Source organism: Magallana gigas, chromosome 5 (assembly GCF_963853765.1).
Source record: "Magallana gigas chromosome 5, xbMagGiga1.1, whole genome shotgun sequence".
In the NCBI taxonomy this organism is placed as follows: domain Eukaryota; kingdom Metazoa; phylum Mollusca; class Bivalvia; order Ostreida; family Ostreidae; genus Magallana; species Magallana gigas.
In genome coordinates, this window is record NC_088857.1 from 34,460,523 (window position 1) to 34,482,836 (window position 22,314).

The following is a 22,314-nucleotide window of genomic DNA, read 5'->3' on the forward strand; positions in this document are numbered from 1 at the left end:
TGTGTTGCACTGTGTTGAAAAACGAAAGAAAAAAACATATACCAAAATTTTATCTTTTTAGACCAAATATTGTCAAAAGCAAGTGATGTAATTTATCATTTTGCATAATACAGGACAGTTAAATTTAGCAAGTAAGACCAAAACGTAGCACCTGCTATTACATAACACTTGTCGTCAAACATTTCAGATGAACAAACAGAAATAATAATCATATAAAGATTTACATGTAGATAAAAAGACATACATGAAATAAATTCACACGTCACATAAAGGGTATTATCATCTGTAAATAATAATAACGATTTCTATGAGCGTTAATTAATTATTTAATTAATTTAATTAATAATCAACATAACAAGTCCTTAGAATTCGAAATTTGAACCGGAATAAAATTGAATGTTGTCATTGCCAAGACCATGAGCATACAGGTTTAGAAAAAAATAGGTTCGGGTTTACTTTTCACGGTTTTAAAGAAGAGCACAATTTAAGCAATGGATCTTGCTGTCCAACGTATCCATAAGTATATAAAGAAAAAAGAACTTTTATAAAAGAAATAAGAACTTTTATAAAAGAAATGACTACTAGGAATATACCAGCGGTGTTTTTGATGCATGTTCAATTATTTTCTCCCTCGTTTCACTCCTCCGAAAATAAATATTTTCTTGACTAATTTGTTGAAAAACAAAAACAGATTTTTTTAGGATTGGTGCGTTCGTTACAAATCGCATTTTTAATATCCATTCGACATACAAATAAATGGCAGCACAAATATAAGTTAATATCAAAAAACATATTTGGGTCAGGGCGGATAGGGAAAACCAAAGACAACCTATACTGCTTTGTAACGAACGTCGCATTAATCGAATACTCCCCGGGAAATCTATTTATACTGAGAGCGAAAGCGCTCGTGCATGAAATAACCAGTATTGAAGTAAACCAGATAATACGAATACTAACGGAAATAAATGAAGTTAATAACGTAAAGAAATAAATTTATTTTCTCCCTCGTTTCACTCCTCCGAAAATAAATATTTTCTCAACTAATTTGTTGAAAAACAAAAACAGATTTTTTAGGATTGGTGCGTTCGTTACAAATCGCATATACAAAGGAGTATAGTGTTACTATAATACAAAAATTTCACAAACCAAGATTCATTGAAACCAGCAATTTTTGTTCAATGCTATCCTTAATATAGCCGTCTTTGGCGTTGTCCGTGACCCAACGACCATGTATTTTCAACAATCGATCAGACACATTTTTATTAGCAGCAGCGGTGACACCACCACTGCGTAAACTATGTAACGCAAATTTGGAACTATCAAGGCCAATTTCTTTCAAAGATGATAACAATATTTCTCTAGCTCTCGTGTATGAGAGAGGTTTGGATTTGTTTGAAGTTTTATAAACATTTTGGGATTTTAAATAATTAACAGCTGTAAACAGATCATCTTCGGAAATTTTTTCTAACCCTAACAAATCAATATATTTATTCAACCAAAAAACAGGACACAGGTCATTTCCAGTCTTTGCTATAATCACGGAATTTCCTCTTGTATAAATATCCGTTTTACTCTTAGGAATGTTGATTTCAATATGAGCATTTTCCCACTTGATGTCACACATTCTAATATTTGATAACTCACTAAATCGGAAAAATCCGGAAAACCCAAGTAAACACATCACAAATGTTCTAAATTGCAAAACATTTGAAGGATATTTGGAGTAGAAATCCATTAACTTGCGTAGAATATCTGTGTTGATAGGCTCCTTTTTGTTGATAGGTTTTGATAACATACGTTTCCCTCCTTCAAGCACTAGTTTTAAAAACTTGTCTTCACTTGGATTCGAACTTGAAGAAAATTTGTGAGTCCAGTTAATACTGTAGAAATATGCTTCAAAAACGGAAGTTGAAACCCTCTGTTGAACCAAACCTCCCATGAAAAGAGCTACGGTAGACACTGATGCTGGAAGATGTACAAAAGAATGCTTCAAACACCATTCTCTGAATTTTGAGAAATATGTGTTGTATTTCTTGTTCGTCGATTGAGATTTTGCGTTTTTCACAATATGCGGCAAAAAATTCGCTGTATCTCGTAAATGGCGATCTTTCTTAAACTTTTCAATATTTAACCATTGGCCTTGAAAGTTCTGTACATTCTGTAATACATAAAAAATGCGCATTAGAAAATCGTATCAACAACAATGCAATATAATCCAACCAGCATAATGCACTCAAAACGTTACTTATATACAATACAAAAGAACAATTGTCTGTATACTGGATAGCAGTCATCCATAAACTGGACCTCAATCATTAAATATCATATATCATATATAATTGAATAACAGTCATTCATCAGCAAAACATTTATTCAAATCACAGGAGAGCAGTCCTCCTTTTTGGATAGCAGTCATCCAAACGTAACAAATCATTCCAATAATAATTTCTAGTACACTGGTCAGCAGTCAACCGTTGTGTACCAACTATTTATCTCACACGTGCAACACGTATCAATATATATATGTATATACAATTATACCTGCAACAGTCATGTACTACACAGTCATGTATTTATGAGTTCATATAAATAAACAACATTCTAATAACTTCAAAATGAAGCGTCCAGATTTAATGCTATAACGTTACTGTTAAATTTCTGAGCTGCAAAAATGCTATTTTTATCAGAACCTGGAACGAAAAAAATTGTTGGATGTTTATATTCTATCTTTAACAAACCACAAAAACTTTCCATTTTTATCAATCAAAGAAGGCCAAAACACTGCAGATTTCCATTTCGGAACAACTAATGTACCCTTGGCGCCACAACTTAATAAATGTCTTCCTGCCCTCCCTATCAAAGAAATAGGCAGCACAATCAAATTTACATCTTGTGACCAATCGAACGCAAATGCATCTACACCGCTTGTTCCAGGTGTCCAAAACAAAGAATAAAATTTGTTTACTTTGAAATTATTGCAACTTGCAAAAATATCACACGTGTAAGGCCCCCAAACAGTATTTAAAAATGAAAAAATATGGTTTCTCACAGCCCAATCGTCAAAATCAAAAACTCACTAAATCCGCTTCTACATTCTTCTGCTCTCGTGGAACCCAGGCTACAGAAAATTCTATATTCCTACTCAAACTTAGACAAAAATACACTTTCAGGATGTGTAATAAATTCAATCCTGTGACTAAATTTTATGACATTCAGTATATAATCTTCAGGCTTTATTACATTTTTCCAAAATTTGAATGAATTTTTTTTGTTAAACGATTTTTAACTGAAGTGCTAGATTTTAACTCAAAGTCAGATTTGTAATCTAATAATTGATGTATATCATGATACTCAACTTCACTGCTGATTTGCTGTCGATGTTGGGACGAGTGCTGATGATTGGGGCTTGTGGGTTCTGTAGACTGGAACTGCTGGGTATACGGGCAGAATCTTGCGAAGTGACCAGGGAGCCGACAGTAGTGGCAGACGATGTTTGCGGTCTGTGCTTGTAGGGTTTTGTGTAGTTGGGCAAGTTGAATCTCGGCGCGAACTGCGGACGGCTGTTGAATTTTGCACTCCCAAGAAAAAGCTGCCGGGTGGATTAGCCGTCGAACACTCCCGTATTTCTCTGGAAACCCGGTCTTTCGTACGGAGATTGTCGCTTTTTGTTTGCGGCTCTTGAAATGGTAGAACGTACGTAGTCTGGCGGCATCCTCACTGTTGTCGGCAATATCAGAATCAACATAGTCCTTAACGGTCCCCCAGCCATGTTTATCAGCTATGCGTAGAATTTTGTTTCTCTGACGAATGGCCTCTTTCTCGGAAGAAATTAAATCGGTGATTCCGCTGAAGTCGCCGGATATAAGTTTTTGTGATAGAAGCTCTAAACCACGCAGTCTTTCCTCGTTAAAGTTGTACTGAATTTCGTTCCCTTCCCCTCGAAACTCAAGAGAATTTGTAGGCTTCAGTTTATCTTGTACTTCTGAGGGTATCAACGTTTATTGTTTTTCAAGGGCGGCGTCTAACCTGCTATTGAATAAACTGACTGCGTCAATAACATCAAAATCCTGTCCAGAGTTGGAATTAGACTCGGCCTGTGATTCTCGGGTAACATCTCTGTTCGACGTAGAACTATTTGTAGATTCTGTCGACATACCAAAAACCAAAGACAACCTATACTGCTTTGTAACGAACGTCGCATTAATCGAATACTCCCCGAATACTACTGAGAGCGAAAGCGCTCGTGCATGAAATAACCAGTATTGAAGTAAACCAGATAATACGAATACTAACGGAAATAAACGAAGTTAAAAACGTAAAGAAATAAATTTAACCTTTGGAAACTCGCGGGATTGGGGTAGGGGGGTTTTACAATGTACATTCATATTATAGAACTACTGTGTGTTAAACTTTTACATTTAAAACAAATAGTGAAAAGTACATTAAATCATGAATCAATCCCAGCATACCGTAGCTACAGGTCTGTAGCTCCCGGTCTGAAAAAATTGAGATGGATAAAAGTCTGGCGGAAAAGTAGAAAATATCCCACATATGCACAAATATTTACTATTTTAAAGCAATATGAGCTGCAATTTTCATGATAAAATTTTTTTTTTAACGAAAATGTTATTTTTTACTAAAATGACAAAAATATCATGGTTTTTAAATTTCATTTCGCCAAATTTGTGTGAAAAGGGCCGTTAAGGAGCATTAATTGGAGCGAAATTGAATTATTGTCGTCCTGTACAAAAATTGATTTACTATATGTTCCTTAGAAGAATTATCTTTCCTCTGACAAAAATTAATGATTTTTTCCAACCGTATTTATCGTAAAAGTTTAAGTCACATGCAGAATTATCATACTAGCAGGATTTAACAACAAAATACAATTCTAAAAAATACAGCTCATATTGCTTTAAGCTATATAAAAAAATATCCGGGGGGGGGGGGGTGAAGGGTATAGGCACTGAGCCTCTTCAATGGTCTCCGCCTAATAAAAAAAGTAAAATAGAAAAAATCTTTTGGATAGAAAGAGTGGTGGAATGGGCCTGGTATGGGCAATACTTGAATCAATTATCTCCTTTTCCATCGTTCATCTTCTCTGATAAACATGATGGTTCACAGGTTAAAAAAAAGTCTAGTATACATATAAACAATATTATTCCATGTCGAAAAGCCTTTAATGACCCGGTCGGATTTTAATTTAGTTTATTAGTTTGGATGACACGTGGTCGTTTGATGTCATAGACCTGTGTCAAGCTTTTAAAATTTGTTCATTAAGATGCCTTGTCATAAACACTAAGAGCTCCTTGCAAAAATGAACACTTTCATTAACTTTTTTTTTAAAATAATGCCACATTTATTATTCAAAACAGATGAACATGGTACATTATTGAGATTAAACCTCATTTTGCGAGAAAAATTACCAGGAGGCGGATGGACGTGCTTTTGACAAGTCGTAGTTGCAGGTCTGTTGCTCCCGGTCTAAGAAATTCGGATGGACTACATGTACCTGGGGCCTACAGTTGTTTTACGAGTTACTCCGAAAAGTTGCAATAATTTAATTTATTTCACTATTTGTTTTGAATAAAAAAATAATTAAAGTTATGTCTCTAAATCCACCCCAACCCCACCCGCAAATCCTAGCTTATGCGTGCAATTCACCGGTATATTATAACCGCCGGATTTGTACAGTATGGGGTATTTTCCATACCGGGCGATTACTAGGGAATTACCTCAACACTCGCTGTATTTTCCACATTTATTCCAGTTAATAACACAATTATACAAACAGTTACTCTCCACTCCGTACACATTAAAAAGGGGAAACTCGCTTGTCAATAATTCTTACTTAATGTTAACCTACATATTACAGTGAGGGAAATCGTAACGGATTAGACGGGCGACTTGTATCTTGACTCTTAACCTCTAACTACTGAATTCTTCTCTCTTCAACTAACTTAGAATCATCTATAAAACATATAATAATATTTTACTGGCGTGAACATCTAAATAATTGACATATATAAATCATCCAATCAGAGAATATTTCTTTATCCCTAAACTGACCATCTCCAAGGTAAACGCCCATTTATTCACATGCGTTAATCCGCTAATTGTTATTTAATTGCATTAACTCTGTTAGTGTCAAACACACATTTGTTACCTGAAACCATTGTCCTTTAATCCTGCCTTTCTAATAAGTATATTTCCTAAAGCTAAACTTGATTACTTCGATGTCCTATTTTTTTGTTAAAGTTAAGACGTTTGATAAACATTAATTTACATTCTATCACATCACAGTCAGGAGGAATTTCACGATAATTAAGAAGGGTAAGTAACGTTAATTTACCAACAAGCTAAACTATAGAAAATGTTCGCAACATGTAAAATATACATTTTACCTGGTGATAATATTTTTAAATTTACAACAAGTTGGTAAATTTTTATTTTTTTCCTTATTTCGGAGTTACCGTCCGTTGTATTTCTTCATACACCTCTTCTAACTTGCCGAATGTGTAGTATATAATAATTCCAATATGGTTTCTCTTTAAATCGTTTTACCAAACAAATATCATAAGATAGGGTTGCCATTGAAACTAAATATATAGATGGTTGCTCAATACTTGTAAGTTATCCAGAATAGGGAACCTAAAATAAAAGAGAACGTTAATATTGTAATTCATCTATTCTAAAAAGACAAAATATTGATTATAAATGAAAACCGTGTAACAAGACTTGTGCAGGTTGCTATGGAAATTAATTCTGTAACACAAAGCTAATATTGATCTTTTACAACCCCCCCCCCCCTCCCTCCCCAACATCCCTACATTGTAGATTCGCGCATGATCGAGCTAAATAATTAAATAAACTACGAAATATAAGCAATGTTTGAGCCAGGGTAATAGAAAACGTGATATACTAAGAGAGCGATGCTTGCTTCTTCGCGCTTTAGACCCGAGTCTAAATATCGCTTGTACAAGCGAATTGTCTATTTATTAACACAAACAGCTACATGTATTCCACCGCGTTAAAATGTATTTTGTATATCGAGCTACTAGCAATTGCGACAATTTTTCGGTGCATTTTCTCTGCAGTTCATAGCATCATGACGAAGCAAAAGAGATGGCCTTACAATGCATTTGAACGTCAGATTGCTCGAGGCCATAATGGAGCATCAACCGAATAAAGCTTTGATTATTAGGTCGATGCGTTGGGCGACTGCAGAATATAGACTCCCGACAAAGAACTGATAAGCTTCTATGAAAACTGAAAGGTTATCAAATGAAATTATGAATGAGTACGATTTTTCACGTGACAACAAAGCAGTATTGTAGAGTACATAACATATGAAAGGGTTTGGTTTAAAAATGACGATCCCCACTAAAAAGCGGAAAAAAGATTTTGTTCTCGATTATGTTTATGACGAGGAAATGCTCGTCGTCAATTAAAATGTTTTAAAAAACCATTCTTAAAAAAAAAAAAACCGAAAAACAATAAAAAAACAACAAAAAAAAACCCACCATGAAAGAGGAAATAAATTATTTCAATGTAACATTACAATAAATTTCACACGCGTTGAATTTTACCTTCCAAAACATATGATATTCAGCAACTTGAAGTAAACGAATACGATTGGAAAAAGAAAAACGCTTTGTTTAAAGGACATATCGCATGTTTTTCAATTTTCGGAATTTTTTAAATAAAATCATTCTAACATTTATAAAAGTTAATGGACGTGAAGTTGGCCAGTCCATAATAAGAAACTGAAGTGAAAGGAAGGAAATCAACGGTGAAATTGAAGTTAATATAGGAACTGGTGTAAATTACGATATTTCTCCCCCCCCCCCCCCACCCCCCAACGGATCAGGATTTTAACGTACTTTTTATTACTTTAGTACAGTTTCTTTTTTTACTATTTCAATTCTTTTTTTCGTTTTTTCCAATTTCTCCTATTTTTCTCTCAGAGAAAACGCACCCTTATTTATGAATACGTTTTCTTCAGGATACGATTTCTCCTGATACATCTTTGCATTCCATCTAGTAATAATTCAGTGCATGACTTTTGGTTTTGCATCGGTGATCATATGATTGGCATCATTATCTGTTGATTTCGCAAAAGAGGCTCTAGGTTTTGTTTTAAGCTGGTCTGTTTTGTATTTTAGCTTGTTTTATTATAAAACAAGTTGCTGTCCTTTAAAAAAGGACTACAATACGTGGAATATTTGCACGTATTTCCAACGAAAACGTGATAAGATTATCAGAGATTTCACCCACTCTAGCCTCATGCTTTTAACCACTAAATTTGTACGTTGTTTAAGTATACAGCCCAGACCTTTTATCTCAGAATTGAAAGGCTTCATACTTCCTAAATAATCATGATCTATCTATTGATGAAGTTTGCATGTATAGTATCAGGCATTCGGTGAATTCTACTATTTGCTCACACATTACGATTCGCACGACTTCGTTAACTATGCAGGAACAGCTTTGTGTAAATTAAAAACTTCATATTTTTATGCATTTTTCTTGAGATTTAAACGTTTATACAGTGACATAATTATTCAATCATACTTAAATGCTTAAACAATTTTAATCGGTAAGTACTCTAGCCTCGCCTACTATAAAGGTAAAGTTAAGTATCATGTGTATTCGGAAAACAACAATACATTGCAAATTATGCTATTTGATGCATGTTGTAGTTTCGGCATAACATTAACTTATTTCATAATACTGACAGTTTATATCACATGCCGATCATTTCTTTAAAAGGAATACTTTGTTTCTGTACTGTTAACCGACAACTTTACAATTACAGCCATGCGCGGATCTAGAGGGGGGGTCGGGGGGGTCCCGACCCCCCCTGGAAAATGAAAATTTATTAAATTTACATAGTAAAATTATCGCGAAAATATGCCTCGGACCCCCCCCCCCTGGCAAACACAATTATCCTTCGGACCCCCCCCCCCCTGGAAAAATTTTCTGGATCCGCGCATGACAGCGCCTTTGAACTTATGGCACGGAATCCCGATCCCGATTCAGATAAACGTGTGCTAGCCTGGTTCCCTGAGCTACCCATTACGCACAGGAACCAGGCTACCTCATGCGCAGGTTGCATTTTACCCATAGCATCCGGTTTAACCTCGCTTATATATTTTCTGCGTGGACCTCAGGGTCCACGCAATAAGTTGTTCGTTTTGCATTAACGTCTTTTTACCCTTTCCGTCGCCCATAGTCGATCTCATTATCGATTTGTCTAACGGGAACTGGGCAGCTTTTGAGAGTCAGACATCAGGAACACTACTTCATTCACAAAAGTCTAGTCACATTTTTCAAACCCTGTGTTAATAGATAAATCAAATTTAAATATTCCTTTAATCTAAGTACATTTTGCGGAAGTGATAATTTAATCAACTTAAAGATCTAAATCTTCCCTCCAGCTATATACATTAAGCATGTCTGTTGAATATATTTCCTTCTGAAATTTAATGTGATATTCAAACACATTCTCAGTTCAATGTGAATTAATTATTGACCAGAATATAATGGTTAAGGTGGAATAACACACCCGGAAAAAGTCACTCAAATTAACAGGATTTTTTTTGATAATGAACGATATAATGATAAATAAACTGTAAAAATGTCAAAAAAGCAAAAAAATTGCAGTTTGGGGATAAAAAATTAATATCTAAAATAATAGTTCCAGTAAATAATAACAAAAGTTCCTCCAGGATTCGAAGTCGGGATGTACGGATCACAAGTCGGACACTTTATCCACTCGGCTATGGGGGAGTAAGTTACATACATCACTGGTGTCGGAAGCAAATTTACAGTGGGGGGGGGGGGGGGCTAGACTAGTGCCATGGGGGGGGGGGGGGGTTAGCCCCCCCTAGCCCCCCCCCCCCCACCCCGCCCCGACGTCTATGTACACCATCCCATAAAATCCTTTTAATAAAACGAAATGTCGTTTCGATCAGCGGTCAGCCATTTTGTGATGATGTGTTATTCCACCTTGAAATAAAAAAATATGTTTAGCTATGAACATATGATTTAGAATGCCCGGAGTGCCCAATACATAATCGATAACAATGCCTCCTTTAGCACCACAATACGTAAGATCATTACATCTTAGACATTATCTGCATGCTTGCCACTTCATGGCCAAATCATTGTTAAAAACCTCATTTCTGAATAAATATTGTACAGCTAGGAGATTAAAATGCATGGTTGTTTAAATTGGTGCTTACACATAACTATAGCTCAGAATTTGCTCGGCTCCGAAATTTTCTTTGTTCTGTAAAAAAAACGCTGTGATGCTAAAAATGAGGTTACGTAATCTGTCTTCTTGAATTGTGTTCCTATATTTAGCTGTGAACTGCGTGTCCATATGGACACACATTTTCTTGGAAAATTTACGAGGACAAAATGTGCAGGCAAACAACGGCTCCATTATCGGCTTTGTGCCTTCAGCACAGTTCGTTACGGTCGAGTTACAGCATTGTCTTCCTTGATGGCTTTCCGCTTCTTTGAACCAAATGCCTGTGGACATGCAAATGTTTTCATAAAAGGTGTGGAATAACCCGCGGTATGTCCGTAAACATAAACTATTTAAATTGTTTTTGGGGATTTTAAATGCACACTTTTTTTTGTAAGGATCGAAACTGGAGAAGGTTTGAATTTCTCTGTGTACATGCACTTATATTTTCACCACTCACCTTAGTTTACGTTCGCCCTCCTTAGGATTTCATTATTTTCGTTCAAGAAACAGTTTATGACCGACATACCCGGCAGTGTTTGCGCATGTGTGACCGTGATAATGGTATGGACGTACATGTGCATGTAGCGAAGTATTCATGGAGAGACCCAAGCTAATAGTTCTTGCTGCAGCAATTTTTATGTTCGTGACTTTTGTTTCCTACGCAGTTTTTCTGGATGATATAACGGTAAGTCGCGATTATTAAAACACATAATATACAGGGTAAAATATAGAGCATCCGTGAATTGTATGTTAAAGATTATTAATTTTCATAGGTTTTTTTTTTATTCGTCCATATGTTATATTGTACACTGTACACATTGGAATATAAACGTGTGTCTGCAAATACTTAACATGCTTAGTACCTAGATACCACCAAGTCTACAGTGTCAATACATTGATCCATTTTTACCAACAGTTTCCTCACATACTGTAACCTATATAGCTGGATTCGGAATCATTATATAGCTGGTGAATCGCAGATTTTTATTTTTGATATGAAACAGATAATAAAACATAGTACCCAAACAAAATGTGTATGGCCATGGAAGGCTCTTCCAACAATAACTGTTCTTGCCGAAATACGGACATGGTCTTAATTGAAAGGAATTTAAAAGATCCTCGACAGTCAATGGGTTTTAGAGAAATATTGACAGAGACCCAGTTTGAATGTAATACATAATGTACTTAACCTTCAGACCCTTGTCTATATTGTACAGACATATTCTTATAGATACTTTTTTCTGCTGCAGTTCCTGATAAAAAAAACAAGTCATTCCCCCCCCCCCCCCCCCAAAAAAAATATTTCCAATGGAGGGGACTCAAAAGTCGTCATAAGGTGTAAATGTTAAAATATTAATGGATATAGAGAAAATTCTTGGGAATTTCGAAACTTTTGCCCTCACTCAACCCAAATGGATTCACAACTGGCACCTCCTAAAGTTAAAATAAACTGCAATTTACGGCGCCAAAAAACATTGCGCTAGTTTTTGACAAATTAACATTATTTACACACATATTCTGTGGGAAAAATTAGTACCATTAAGTTCCTCGTGCAATTTACTTCCAATGTCGTCTCATTATTTGCCTCTGATAATTTTTCAAACACCATCACCAGCATCGTGAAGTGAAGTGGTTCAGTGTGTTTACATGAAAAAATGGCGACTCTTGATCTGATCTTAATGTAAATTTAACATACTTCATTTTCTGAGGTCGGTTAGCGTGTTTTGGAGACAATCTTGATATGTCAATCTATTTCGGCTTCTACGATAAACAACCGGTCATTTCCGTCTTGCTATTGATTTAAACCTGTGTCCAAAACCACTTATGCGGAACGTCTACACAATTGAACAATCTAGGGAGACAACAAAGAAAGGGGAAGGTATTGATCGACATCGCTACATTCTGAAATATCGGGTGACAGTATCACGTACGAAATTTAGTCCATCTTAATGGATTTTTTAACTAGATTTACATTAAGGATGTATTAAAATCAGGTTAGTAAATAGGAAGTTAAAAATATATAGTTACATGTATGTATATACGAATTAAGAATCATGCACCCGTCTTGTCATATTCGATACATTGTACATGTGATTTCATAATATTTAATACATTCTCATACAGGCCCCAGAATATTTCAGAGTAATATTGAATTTGATCAAAACAAATTTGAATACAATGAAGCGCATTGAAGTGGTAAAATTTTACGTTTGAATGGAATGTTCTAAACTTTGTATCGAATGTCTATAAGTCAGGCCCATTTCTTTTGAAACGAGGAAAATAGTATTCGTCACAATGTAAACACAAATAAATTTGTTACTAAAATATTCTTGACTCTTCATTTTGAACAATATCACTGTTTCTGAACATATATTTGGAAAGAAAAAAAGTGTGTTTATGTCTGTTTTTGTGTATAATGCACGTGTGTGAAATTCCTGCTTGTGCTGTTTAGAAGAGTAGCGGTTCCGAAAGCATTGTGACGAATACTGTTTTATTCGTTTCAAAAGAAATGGGCGTGTCTTATGTAACAATTGACGTTCGATACAAAGTTTAGAACATTCCATTCGAACGACAAATTTTACCACTTCAATGCGCTTCATTGTAGTTGAAAACTCTCCTTAGGTTAGTTAATTTTTTTGATTTCAAATTAATTTGTTCCCACAGAGTGTGACAGCGACGGTTTTGTAAATAATTGTTAAACCTGTTCCTACACAGTTTATAAAAGAAAATGACGTATGACGAACTTGAAAGTTAAAACCCGACACTATCCTAACAAACGAAAATGTGCCCGGTGTCGTATAATTTAAGGTCCGCCCCGTAAAATGGTCCGGGGCAGACCCTTAATGTTAACATTTAGGGTCCGCCTTTGCTCTAAAAGGGTCCGGCCCGTATAAGAAAAGGTCCGCCTAACATTAAATGTCCGGGGTATATTTTTCAATTATATTTTTCAATTTCGACTATTTTGTTACAAAATAAGTGGTACTGTTTTGTAATTCTTTTAAAGGAGTACCTTCCCGAACTGAGTCAGTAAATATCCAGCACAGAGTTTTAATGAAAATACGTATACATGTAGCTTGATGAACACAAATAAATCACAAAAATTATTACTGTTTAAAACTGGATTTTCATTTCAACTTTAGTTTTGCCAGTCTATCTTATATAAACATGAAATGAAACTGATTGGTGTCATTTATTAAACAATGGCTTGTACCAGATGGTGTCTTCCCACTTAAAATTCTGAATTTTTTATGGATGACTGATTTTAGCTAAGTGGGAATGGTGCACAGGTAAGGGTGTCAAAGAACAAAGGTAATTAATTACAGGTGAACTATAGTCTGTTCAATTATTGACCTTAAATAAAAAAAATACCAGGCAATTTTTTAAGATTTTGTTCAAAATTTTAAAAACTTAAATACTTGTAATAGAAGTAAATTTTGATTATTAAAAAGGGTTTGTTTTATGATGGATAGTAGCTAAAGTTTATTGTATGTAAAATTACTCAATATTCATTCTTTTGAGGAGAGGGGAAACAGACATAGTTGCATCAAAGTTTATTTTAAATACTTGTACATGTACAATCAAAGTCAACAACAAACTCTGTTTAGCAGTTATAGCTTATTTTGAATATCATATACATGTACATAACAATTTTTTAGCATGTTAGTTATTTATAATTTACTTTTTTATTGCAAATATCCTGGGGTGGATTGAAGCTTATCTTACCGATAGACAATTAACATAAAGTGAATTTAGAAGGTTTTTCATCTACTTATAAAACTATACATGCTTGGATAATTGTTATTTAATTAGAATATCTCTTTTTTAGAAATGTTTATGTATTACATAGTCTCTTTATACCATTGCAAAGTGGTTTTGAGATTGAAATTAATGATCTGGGATACCACAAGAGCCAGTATCAGTCCTTGATCCTTTTTTGATTTTGAGATATATTAATGATACTGCTGATGGCATATTAAATACATTAGATTTTTTGCTGATGATACATTTCTGTTTGCCATTGTTGATAATGACATTATTACCCCTTCTATGCCCCTTATTGAGGATCTTGAAAAAAATTAAAATTATGTGGTCCAAATTTTGGGCTGTTGATTCCAATAGTGGAAAAACGATTAATGTTAATTTTACAAGAAAGCAGAGAAATTATCACATCATACAGGATACACTATGGCTACGGTGGTGATTATATATATATATAAAAAAATCAAATGCTCATGTACATTTAGGAATGATTTTTCAGGCTGATGGAACTTGGACTTATTATATACTATTGTAACAAATATACATGAAAAGGCTTGTAAGAGGCTGAATATACTTACAATACTGAAACGTGTCATAGATAGAAATTTCTTTATGAAAATCTATTTTGCTTTTATATATACTTCAAAAAGATCATGTTTGTATGATGGACTGGGCTGGGAACCTTAACATTTTAGAAGAATACACATAAACTACATTTAATGTACATGTATGATAGTTAATGGTATAGCATTTAATGAAATTTAATGGCATTTAAATCAAGCATTAGTTTGATTGAAGTTTCATATGATCTAATTTAACCATTTATTTCTGTGGTGTGTTGTTTATTTACGCAATTGCCTGCCAGGCCTATTAAATTTATTTTATTCTTTCTTAAATTTATTCTATTTTTTCAATTTATAAATATTAAACCTTTGAATAATTGATAGAACTTAAATCAAAATTTTTATTGTCAAGAATATATATACATATAACTATATATCACAGGTGATTTCTATACAGGTAGTTCACACCTAAAACAGACTATACACAATGCTCACTCAGGTGTGAAAACACAATTTTAGCTAGGTTGGAATAAGAATTTTAGAATTTTAGCTACGTGGGAATAAACCAACCAGATGTTGTATACACAATCCACCCTGCAGGTGTGAGGGGTTCACACCTTCCGGTGTTTGACTGTTTGAAATAATCATGTAAACAATGGACATTTCACGCGTCCTCTTTTTGCACATCTTTTCAAAACGATACACGCTTAAAAACGTTACCCCATTTTAAAATCAAATATTCTTTACAATTCAATTACAACGGTACCTGCAACGCATCACCCCTTACCAACTCGTATACACAACAATAAACAGATAAATGAACATGGTTTCTTTTTTTTGACAAACTGTGCCAATCTTACAATAAATCTTAACCACAAACAGCAAAATTTTCTTACATTGCATATCACATAAAATTTCAATTTTTGGCTGCAATTTCCATGTAAATGTAAATACATTATACTTTTATATGCCAAGATCATTATACATTGAAAACCTTAAGATGGTTTAGAGTGTTTGAGCAAGTCTGTTCCGTAGTTTGAACAAAAAGGCATGTGCATAATGAATATCAGGAAATTCTATTAGATCTGCGATATCAGCTTTGTTATAGGGTGTGTTCACTCCATTGTTACTCACTGACCGCTTTCTGTCCTACGATTTTTATATAAAAAATGTGAAAAATGAAAATGACAAAAAGTTACAACATTCTCAATTAAATCTATGTACAGATAGAAATACAGTAGACCCCACTTAATATAGAAGTTATTTTGTAAGTATTATATTTAGCGGGGTCATCTGTACCAACTTGGTAGAGATATTACGGATGATTTCCACATAATAAAGGTGGAAGTTCAATTATTGCAGACATTATTTTCCGGATTATGATGCTTTTATTTCCTACTTGTTCAAATAGTTTAACAAGTAAATCGAAGGACTGGATACAAATGTGAATTGGAAGTTTAAAGGAAATAAGACTTTGACACCAACAATAACATAATTTTCACATTCAACAAATATCTCTCTCGCTCTCTCTCTCTGCTTGGATGTTTATAACTATATCATAACGGAAATTATACAGAAATTGGTTAAAGGACATGCGGTAAATAGATAACGTATGTTTATTTATGGTCATGGAGAAATGTGTTATTAAGTCCAGTGATGAGCCTGTCGATGCCGGGTCAGAAATCTAAATAAAACGCTTCTACTGACCACGGTGCGTCAGATCATTAGTATGCACTTAATCGCATTTACTTATAAGGTCCGGAGATCGGAGGTAGTGTCCGTGCGTATAAAAAGGAGGTGCGGGGAAAGCGGCTCTCCAGAAGTCAACTGGAAGCTGTCTTTTGCCTCCTCTTTTTATACAGGTAAGATCATATTAAGATACTTGCGCGGTTTTAATAAAAGTTAACAAAAATGATTCAGAAGGTTCAAGTAAATATAATATCTTATTTTCAGAGTTTTTGTAATCAATGTTTATTGTTATTAATTATACATTATATTATATTGTGGAATTTGATTGGAATGTTTTATTAGTAAACTTGAATAAAAGAAGTAGTCAACTGGAAGCTGTCTTTTGCCTCCTCTTTTTATACAGGGAAAGGGCTACTCCCCAGGTTGAGGAGGAGAGAATTCTGGGTTATATAACGTGGCACAGACAACGCCAGGTGTCTGGTCAAGGACGAATAAGATCCCGAGGATCAAATTAACGGAAATATCGTATTAAGCAAGATCCTAGTACGATATAGTGGTTGAAATCCGGTCTTCGTCCAAGCCACGGTAACGTCAATTCTTCCAGTTAGAGAACTTTATTAAGGTTGAGGAGGAGAGAATTCTGGGTTATATAACGTGGCACAGACAACGCCAGGTGTCTGGTCAAGGACAAATAAGATCCCGAGGATAAAATTAACGGAAATATCGTATTAAGGTAGTCCTATACTCGGCACTAAATGGGCTCAATCATTAAAAGCTTAGCTTTAAATGATAAATATACATTCTAGCAATACATATACAAAAGAAAATATGTATGTTTACATGCTAGTTTGTTTGTTATCACCTCTCAGACGGGTGTACCCCCTTGCGAAAATTATTGACAATTATGAAATTTGCTAGACGTCTGTTTTTCAAAAAAATAATTACCAATTTTGGGAAAATTAGAACTGAGCATACAAAATATAGTAAAAATATTTATTTAAGCCATATCTCATCAATAATTTTGCGCAAATTTTTGTAAGTAAGTACGCTTTATGGACCTGATGTATCAAAATAGAATACAAAAAATGCATTGCTAGTATCGCGTTTGGTAATTTTTTTTACTATTTTATGGACTCAAACTTAAATTCATGGTGTTTATTCTATAGACTGACATCTTAGAAAAAAGATTTGGTAAAATAAATTGTATGTTGACGGATTACTTTTCACGCTATAAGCTCTAAACCAAGTAGACCCTGACGAAAAAATCCGTAAAAATCACATTTTGCTACAGTTTTCTGCCTAGATCTGTCAACAGTGTTAGATATCATTTAAACATTAATTAATTGACGATTGATTAAATTCGAAAAAGCTTCTGTCTCTAAATTTAAACCGGTTTTAGTAAAAGAAAAAGAGAAATTCGGGGGGGGGGGTCAAAACAAAGAAGATATAAGCATACCTGAGATCCTGGTTAATCAGAAACTTCGTTTTTCATTTTACTTTAACAGAATCGAGTTTCTCAACATTAATAATTTCTATCTCTCATAGAATACATATATTACCGTTCTAATTGCTTATTATTGCCATTGTTTACAACAGCGATGTAGAGCAAAATCAATACCGGATATCTAAAACGCTTTGTAAAAGTCGAACCAATATTGTAAAATCCGTATTATGACGTAGTGCGATACTCGGACTACTTTAAGCAAGATCCTAGTACGATAACTACTTCAACTTATGAGAAACAGTCTTACTCATGTAACACAGTACATGAGATCGCTACAGAACGTCTGGTTGTCTAAAAATATAATCACGTGATTAATTTCCTGTATCCATTAAGTTTTCACTACAAGATTGAATAGGATAGAGATGACAAAATGGAAGTATTATGCCCTTTCTTTGTTTTTGGTACCATTTCTTATTGGGTTTTTGATAAATCATTATGGACAAAGGAATTTTATCTCAACAGTAAGTTTCCACTTCTTTTCCACATTAAACTTACGCAATTTTGTATTTTGCTTACAATCTTGTTTTTTTTTTTGTTTTTTGTTTTTTGATTTGTCAAAATACATTGACTTGACATGATAATATGATCTGATATTTTTGTAAGACAATCTAGATATATATACTAATTAGATGAAGAATCAAGCTTTTATAAACTATGCAAAACCGATAAGTTAAACCTCTCCTACATTTACTAAGTGTGACATACTAGTATTTTTAGGAGGAGAAGTACTCGAGTTTCCGGAAACAAGAGCAATGAACGTAGTGTTTAGTTTCAACACACACTCTTTCCTTTAAATCTACTTAGGCGTTCTTTAATTTTATTTTATATTTTGAAAGCCAGTCCGAGGATACTTATCAAACTTGCACGGGCTCAGCATGATATGCAAATGATATCTATCAAATAATTTCACATTGCCTTCTTTACAACACCCCCTCACAATGTGCTGAGCAATACTTCGCGCTTGAGCTGTGTTCGAATTAATTATAAAATATTAAAAAAGACTTTCAATATTCAAAATTGGAATTCTGTATTTTTTCATTTTGAGGACAAGTTTAACACATTGTTTGTGCGTAATTACTTCCATTTCAGGATAAACACATTGGAAATATGCAAGTACATGTACTTTACTTCCTGTACGGTTTTTGTCATAGTCGAAGAAGTGTCGTGATCGTTAGTCTTTAACTAATCAATCAAAACAAGAATAAAATTATAACATATACACTAATTACACATCCTCCAATTTATATATATATATATATATATATATATATATATATATATATATATATATATATATATATATATATATATATATATATATATATATATATATATATATATATATATATATATACATGAAACTAATTATTTGTTGGGTATTCTAAAATCAATGTTCATTTATTACACTCAAAACATAAATTATGTTACACGAGATAAAGAAAAGAAATATATAAATATAATGTAGTAACACCGGGGTATTGGGTAAAGTAAAGTGGTATAAAGAGCAGGTTTATTTTAAAAGACTAGTAAATATTAGTCTTAATAAAAATCAGTTATTTTGGGTACTCCAGATTTATTGTTTTACATATTGTCTGGATTGCAAAATAATCAAACATCAAGTTAACAATTTGTTTTTTGATGAATGTAAGCAGAAAGGTGTTGATCTGGGTCACAAAGTTGTTGTCTTTGATAGAGTGAGAATGACAGAGGATCTAATGAGCGCACCACTTTAGTGTACTTTTCAGTACATTGAGTTGGTAGCCACAATATGTAGAAAATAGCCCAATTACAAATAATTGTATGCAATTAAAAAAGGAAAGAAAGATATATATCTCAAATAGTAAAAGTTTATTATCTTATTCCATCATTTTGTCTATTTAAAAGTTTATAACGCGTTATACATCTCTTCGTACTGTTAAAATACCAACGAATAGTGTTTGAACGAACACTAATACACTCAAATTAATCATAAAACTTGACCAAAGAAAAAAGACTGTAGAAAGTCTTATTGTCTTGTCAATGAAAACATAAAAAATCGGAAAAGAAGTATTTTGAAGTGAACTAAAGTGTATATTTTTATATTTTCAATTTATCAGTTTTTCAAAATTTTGAAGTTTACTTTAAAATACCTGAGTTCACATGGTTTTGACACAATCGGATCCAAAATGGAGGCAAAAGCTACCTAAATAAGCCAAACAAAAAGCTGGAATTTATTATTATTATTATTATATAATGTGAAATCTGAGATGTTAGTAGAGCAGAATTGAAGTTTTTATTGATGTTATTGATGTGCTCGATCTCGTATCTGCTATTATACAAGTATTTCAAAAACACACTTAAGTTATCTTGTTAAGTAAACTTGAGTGATCTTGTTATGTCTAAGAAAACTCTTGTTAAGTCCACTTAAGTGATCCAAGAAAACACGTATTTTATTTCTTAATCTCATAAATAACAAAATTGTTACACGTATATGGTTTTTCTAGGAGAATAAATAAAATTAGGAATACCGTGTACATTTTTAAGTTGACGATGATTTCGAGGAAGTATCACTATTTGTTATAAACCTGTTTATCTTTTGCAGAAATGGAATCTACCAAACAGGATTTATTTGCATTTGGTGTCCAACAAAACATCAGATGAAGGTACATGGAATTTTTTATCGAAAATCTTTCCGAAGGAAGGGAAATATGTCGATGGAAATGCTGTTAATGAAACATCCCAAAAAATATCCCATTCTAACTTAACAGTCGTAACGGCTTACTGGAATCTTGGAACTTTCAGGAAAGGATCTCATCAAACATTTACAACGAATACTTATTTAACATGGACCAAGACTTTCAAGTACCTTATGAATCCTCTTGTGATATACACAGACTGTGTGCAATTTCGCGATTTAATAACCAAAGAGAGGTCCGAAGGAAAATTGGAGTACCAGACTGAACTTGTTTTTATAAATAGGACATCTCTCTGGCCATTTTCATTGTTGGATAAAATTAAACAAGTGTACAGCCAACCAGGGTACCCAGCGCACTACCCAAACACCGTAAATCCTTCCTACTCTGCTGCGCAACATGCAAAATACGCAGTGGTTGCAGATGCAGCGCGAAGGAATTTATACAACACTTCATATTTTGCTTGGCTTGATATAGGATACTTTCGAGACTTGATTGGAAGCAATCAATATTTTGAATTAAAAATCCCACCAAACTTTGACTCATCTCGTTTAGCAGTCAATCTTATATCTCATCGGGGAATGAACACAAGACCCTTTAGCATATTTCGTAGCAATATAGTATGGGTCGGTGGAGGATTATTCATTGGGACCAGAAATGTTGTGATAGAGTTTGAAAAACTTTACGAGAGAGCAGTATTATACTTTCTTGACCAGAAACTAATGAATTCTGACCAGCAGGTTCTTTACTCATTATATAGTCAAGAAGGGAGAAAAGCTCTCAAGCCTAACATTGAACTTCAGCTGTACACTCCAACAGGTGGAGGAAACCCTTGGTTCTATCTTGGATATTTATGCAGAAAAGTTGTTAATCGAACTAAGGTTGAAGAATTTATATAATTAGTTTTAAAGTGATGAGAAACACTACAACATTTACGTAAGATTGGATGACATTAATCAGCAATGGAATGCGTTTACAAAAAAGATTGTGTTCACCTTTTTTTCTCTCTGTCCAACAAAACTACTTGTTTTTATTTCATTACGTAATATTGGTTTCAAAAACCACCTTTATTTCTCTCTCTCAAAAATAATTACTTGTTTTTTTTAATTTCATTACTATAATTTATAAACGATACTGTGATAAAAAACGAGAAACTTCTTCACCTTTTTCTTTTCTTTTAACATTTGATGTTGAATAGCCTATTGAATAACATGTTTTCCAAGACATTCTGTGATAAGACATTGTTTACAAGCAAGCCCTGGTAAATTTTAAGAACCTGTTTCTAAACCTTTTGTGCATTATGTATACATACAATTAAATATGTCGTAATAATTTGCAACATTAAGGAGTTATTAATATGAGATAGCTAGTTTCTAAATAAATGAACTGACCCCCTCAATCCCCCCCCCAAATGCAATACTCAGACCCAGACGAAACAAAACGTTTTGTGCTGTTTCTTTACGGACAAAAGCATTATAGACTAAACTATTTTTGAGACAAACCAATTAAATCAATTGAAGAAGCGTTTTTCTGTTCTTTTATAGTAACTCTTATTAAGCCAGTTCTGATCAGAAATGTATACATATATTGTGGGTGCACCATATATCTACACAAAATGGTATGGCGTTAATAATCAATGGATTGCACTTACAGAAACATTGATTTCACCTTAGTCTGACTGGATTAATTTATTTAAAGTTTGGAGTAAATGACACAAGCACGTTTTTTTTTTAAAGATATGAAACTGGCTACTGGCTTGGGGTAAAATGCTGACGATAGACCCTCCACTTTGGAGGGTCCATAGTGGAGGGGGTGGAGCTTGGTGTGTCAGTCTTAATTCAGAGTCCGTTTGATCTGTCATTCCAATTA

At 33.7% G+C, this 22,314-nt stretch overlaps 1 protein-coding gene across 3 annotated transcripts; it reads left to right on the forward strand.

The window, feature by feature from the left end:
• Positions 1-10,641: 10,641 nt before the first annotated feature.
• Positions 10,642-21,779, forward strand: LOC105339128 (uncharacterized). 3 transcript variants are annotated; one of them, XR_010714010.1, is made up of 3 exons: positions 12,005-16,442; positions 16,673-16,854; positions 20,355-20,495. XR_010714010.1 is itself a non-coding variant. In XM_020071757.3 (2 exons), exons 1-2 carry the CDS (start codon positions 10,854-10,856, stop codon positions 21,342-21,344), a joined length of 1,080 nt encoding a protein of 359 aa, XP_019927316.3. In that variant the 5' UTR covers positions 10,642-10,853; the 3' UTR covers positions 21,345-21,779. The 3 variants fall into 3 exon arrangements, 2 of the variants coding, with proteins under 2 accessions (XP_019927316.3, XP_034305025.2); XM_020071757.3 differs by lacking the exons at positions 12,005-16,442; positions 16,673-16,854 and adding an exon at positions 10,642-10,943 and having other exon boundaries at positions 20,355-21,779; XM_034449134.2 differs by lacking the exons at positions 12,005-16,442; positions 16,673-16,854 and adding an exon at positions 18,018-18,234 and having other exon boundaries at positions 20,355-21,779.
• Positions 21,780-22,314: the final 535 nt, after the last annotated feature.